Raw genomic sequence first — 4,541 nt, 5'->3', positions numbered from 1 at the left:
AAACGCGGGTGTGGTCAAAAGTACATTTGCAGTACAAATAACACACCGATATGATATTTACATACATAGTTTTTATTATAATTTACATCCATTGTTTGTATTATAAGGTACATGTTTATGTATTCGTCAGTGAAATGACGTCTATCCTGGGCATCTTTACCAGACGCATAGAAGCATACAAACATACACAACAGTATCATGATGCACTGATGTTATAGCCAAGTACATGTACATCCGATAGTCGCATACGTTGTTTTTGTTACAATACACATGTTTTATGTATTCTTCAGTCGGTTGGCGTATCTACCCTAGGCACATTCACCAGTCGCACAGAAGTATACAAACATACAAAATAGTATCAATTGATAGCACTGATTGTATTCGCGGGATCTACGTATAGACCAGCCAGTGCCCATCTGATGTGTGCAGACGGACACATACAAGTACATGTGTATGCGTGCACTTCACAATTACTGTACTAAACCTTAAACCCTAACCACCCTCACACATCCACTGCCTTTCTTATCCCCTTACAGTTCTATCAACGTCCGTCTCCTCTGCCCTGAGCTCGGCCGAAGACGATTCCACACGCGACCACAGGAAAGAGAGCAACGGAGAGAAATCAGACACAGAGCTTGTGCGTATGTACACCTTCTGCTCACGCACACGCAGTGGCAATATGGCCGCCATCTTTGTGAACCTCAATGCGGACAAGGACGTGGGAGTGAATCTGAAGACTATGTCGGATACCATCGACTTTGATCTGGTGCCCAGGTGTGTGCTTGGTTGCTGGCGGGTGCGTGGTTGTGGGTCTGGCGTGCCTTGCTCGTGGGGTAAATAGTATTTTTCTAATAACGTTTATGGTTTGTGAATCTCTTCGGCTGGGAAAGTGCAGATAGAAGGCCTTACTAGCAAGTTCGCTGAGGGTACCTCAGAAATAGGTGCATGTGTTATCGACATATATGCATTTGCGCAGTGTTGTGGCAAACGCCTATCAATGCGAATTTATCTTACGAGAGAGCTCTCTTGAATTTGCAGCGGAGAGTGCGGGACGACAAGTGGGTGGTGTGTCTCAAAATAACTTTTGAGATTAATAGAGTATGGTCACTCACGCTATACTACGCTGTATTGTAGTAGCTCCACTATATGCGGAAGAATAAAGCATCTATATCACACCAGGATAACATCCTAGTTGTGTGTCCCATTCATATTTATGTACATCCCTGTTTCCTAGTTCACCTGGATATCACCCTAGTTTCATATTTTTTTTTGTATATTATTATTATTAACCCGTCCTCGTTTCATACCTACCTTGGGCCCCACCTCTTTCACAGAGTGGAGTACATGCTGACCTCGACCGCTCTATCAAGCCTGGACATATATCTTAACGACAAGCTATTAAGTCTGACCGACACTGGAGCACTGCCAGATCTCAAGGGCCGAAGAGTGGTCCCAGGGTATTTTGATGAACAAGCGACCGTCCTACTGCAGCCTGCGTCGTACGCCATCATTGATTTCGAAGCGGAACTTGATTTATGCAAGGCATAGGTCAGTGGTGGTAGGCATATCTGCTGGTGTGTCTATATGTCAATATTTACAGGCCTCTTCTCTGCCATATCAGTCCTTCTGTGTCCAGGACATTTCGGCCCTAAAGTGCACTACAGCACACAACGCATGGCGACCACCTGGTACACAAGTTTCGGTCGAGCAGAGAACTTCACAGTCTGCGATTGCACCACAGAGTGGGGGCTCCCTCCGTCCCGCAAGCACCCCTTTTGAGTCGTCAAGGACAGTCCTTCCCTCGAGCAATTGGGCCGGGTTGTCGGATGTGCTGTGTGCAGCTGGATACTTGCTGTCACGCATACACATTGTCTGGCACATAACACACATATATCGCATGCTCAGTGCACGGCACCCGGACAAGCCTATGCCATACGGACAAAACGCACACGCACCTGCAATAGCCGTGCCCCTGGCGTGTGTTTATTGAAAGCGTATCCACATGCTCTATACTTGCACACACTTCAGTATACGCCAGTATACTTCTCCAGCGAGTGTGCTTATAGGCTGTGTACAATGCAATAGGTCAGGTGGGAGGGTGTGTGTGTGTGTGGTGGGTGGGGGGGGGGGGTGTGGCTAATAGCGTTCCCCCTCAGTGTCTCCATTGGACCAGAGGTGTGTTTGTACCTCTGGCGTGAGTGGGCCTCAGCCACCAAGCCCTCGAGCGGACGGAAGTAATGCATGGATTCATCGGGCAGAGTGCCGGCAGTACTAAGGGAGTGGTTCAAGGCTACCGGTCCGAATGGGTACAGTGGGTGGCTTAAGGCTACAGGTAATGGCAATAAAACAAGATGGACTTGAGCTCGGAATGCATGCCGTATCTGTGCGTGTTCAGTGTCGTGACATCCAGCACACATATTAATCCCAAGCAAGTCTTTTCAGGCTACTACATAGCGAGAACCAGTTGCACTGGGGTAGTTCAGGCTATCACTTGGAAACATTGGCATGTGGTGTATAAAGTGCAGCACCTGATGTATAGTGCCGTGTGATGTGCTCTCGTTGTATGTCCCGGGAGTCAGTTTGGTAGCCGTTATTGGGCTCATAGTTTTTTTTGGGTTTGTTTTGAATTGCGAGTTAGACTTTCCAGTATTTATTGGTACATGTTTGTTGTTCTGGTGAACTGGTCTCGTCGAAGTGGACTGTGTGACATCTGTAGTGGCCCACAGCACGCACACGCTACCGCCGCTTCGCTATCTGTATGTTCTAGATTGTATAACCTATCTACGGATACATAGCCCATCTACCAATAAAAAACCTATCTAGCTATAGTGCACGCTCCGTACATATAGTATACGCTCCGTACACATCTTCAGTATTCAGCTTCGCCTTGTCGAGCGTCGTTGCATGCTCGGCTATTGGCGGTACATAGCGGCTCTGCTGATTCTCGCTCGATAGGCAGCCACACAGGTCAGTCCAATATTCGTGGTTGTGAGCAGTGAGTGCCTGGGCCTACACCAAGGCCTCCTTATCCTTTGCTCATCTCTGTCTCTCTGCACCCAACAGTTGTTGATCGTTTCTGCTGGGTCACATATTCTCAGCTGTCAGTGCTGCGCCGTTTATACATATCTGATCCTGCGCACAAAACTGCTTCACGCGCATGTCTGAGTGCGTCCATGTCGGCTGCCTTGACCTCACCATAGGCTGTCGCTTGTCCTCGCTGAGCACTTGCGAGTAAGCATGTATGTATACACCTGTATGCTTCTCTCTGGAGATTTATGCAGATACGTCAGGTAATAAGGCACCTTTAAAAGCCGTGCATTGGTTTGCTGCACGCACGTAACTGATCAAGACAGCTCTGTGTCTCTACGCACATCACACAATACATAACCAACCAAGCATCCATTCGCTATACCCATGACCCTCTAGTAAAAAAACAATAGAAATAGAACCTAAATATAGGGGATCGAACGAACGTCCGGAGGACGTTATATTCTGATCCACACTAAACTCTGGCGACGTATTCCTGGTGTATGCATCACGTACGGCCCATGAACCCATCGACAACACTGCACAGTGCCATATACAGTGGGGCGTATGTCACTCGCCCCTTCGGAGATAGCAGTTCGGTATCATACGAGCACTTACTCAGACCATCCCCTGTCAGGTGCTTGGCTGTGAGCACTGCTACGCCCATGGCCGTTTTAAACCCTGTAGTGCCCTGTCCACATGCCACGTGTAGATTGCTGTACTGAGTGATAGGCCCCACAATCGCCATCTCGTCCGCAACGAACGGACGCAAGCCAGCGATCACCCGACCTGTATATAAAAATGAGTGCGCGTATTAGTAGATAAGTATGTTTACTTTGAAGGGCTGTGCGCATTTGAACAATGGGAGAACTATGGGAGGTTCAATTCCTGAGAATGTATGGTCAGTATTAAACATGTGCTCAGCCGTTTGCTACAGCGAGTACGTGGAGTTGCCATCTGCTGTGTAGTAATAGGTAAGTAGGTGAGTATGTTTACTTTGAAGGCTGGGTGCAATAGAGCTATGTGAGGTTCAATTGTTAATAGTGTATGGTCAATATCAAACATGTGCTCAGCCGTTTCTTACAGCGAGTACTTGAAGGTGCGATCTTCCGCTGAACAATTTATATGGACGACTCGGTTGTGAGGTCGCTTTCATTATTGAAGAAACTTTATGAAACATAGTCAATCCGAAGGGAAGTTAGATATATACCAATTAATAACTTATAAAAAGGACATGCAATACCTATTCAAAAAAGAGTAAGCCGCTCCAGGCGATAGCCTCAACAACAATTACCACAGCAAGTGCAAATCTACACACCTTTTTCTGTGAAGATTTGTTTACACGAAGGGAAGAGCAAGTCAGCTCTCTCACGCAGCCGTGAGCTGATGATTGGATCAGTGGAAGTATTCCGAACAGAAAATTCGCCTGCAGAAGAGATATACCTCATTAACATATCATATATATATATATATATATATATATATAATACACACACACACACACACACACACAC

The 4,541-nt window shown here is 46.8% G+C and overlaps 2 protein-coding genes across 2 annotated transcripts; one reads left to right on the top strand and one right to left on the bottom strand.

Moving 5' to 3' along the window:
* Positions 1-447: 447 nt before the first annotated feature.
* On the top strand, positions 448-1,548 carry SARC_11018 (hypothetical protein; the record flags this gene model as incomplete). The annotated part of the gene is made up of 3 exons (XM_014294909.1): positions 448-451; positions 537-774; positions 1,335-1,548. The coding sequence occupies 3 exons, from the start codon at positions 448-450 to the stop codon at positions 1,546-1,548; spliced, it is 456 nt and encodes a 151-aa protein (XP_014150384.1).
* A 1,987-nt stretch (positions 1,549-3,535) lies between these two features.
* Positions 3,536-3,816, bottom strand: SARC_11017 (hypothetical protein; the record flags this gene model as incomplete). Its single annotated transcript, XM_014294908.1, has 1 exon — positions 3,536-3,816. A coding segment is annotated over one exon (281 nt), but the record flags the coding sequence as incomplete, so codon positions are not given.
* Between the last annotated feature and the right edge of the window lie 725 nt (positions 3,817-4,541).

Source organism: Sphaeroforma arctica (genome assembly GCF_001186125.1).
Source record: "Sphaeroforma arctica JP610 unplaced genomic scaffold supercont1.1490, whole genome shotgun sequence".
NCBI classification, from domain to species: Eukaryota; class Ichthyosporea; order Ichthyophonida; genus Sphaeroforma; species Sphaeroforma arctica.
Note: the sequence above shows the minus strand (reverse complement) of the source record. Positions and strands in the feature narration are given on the sequence as shown.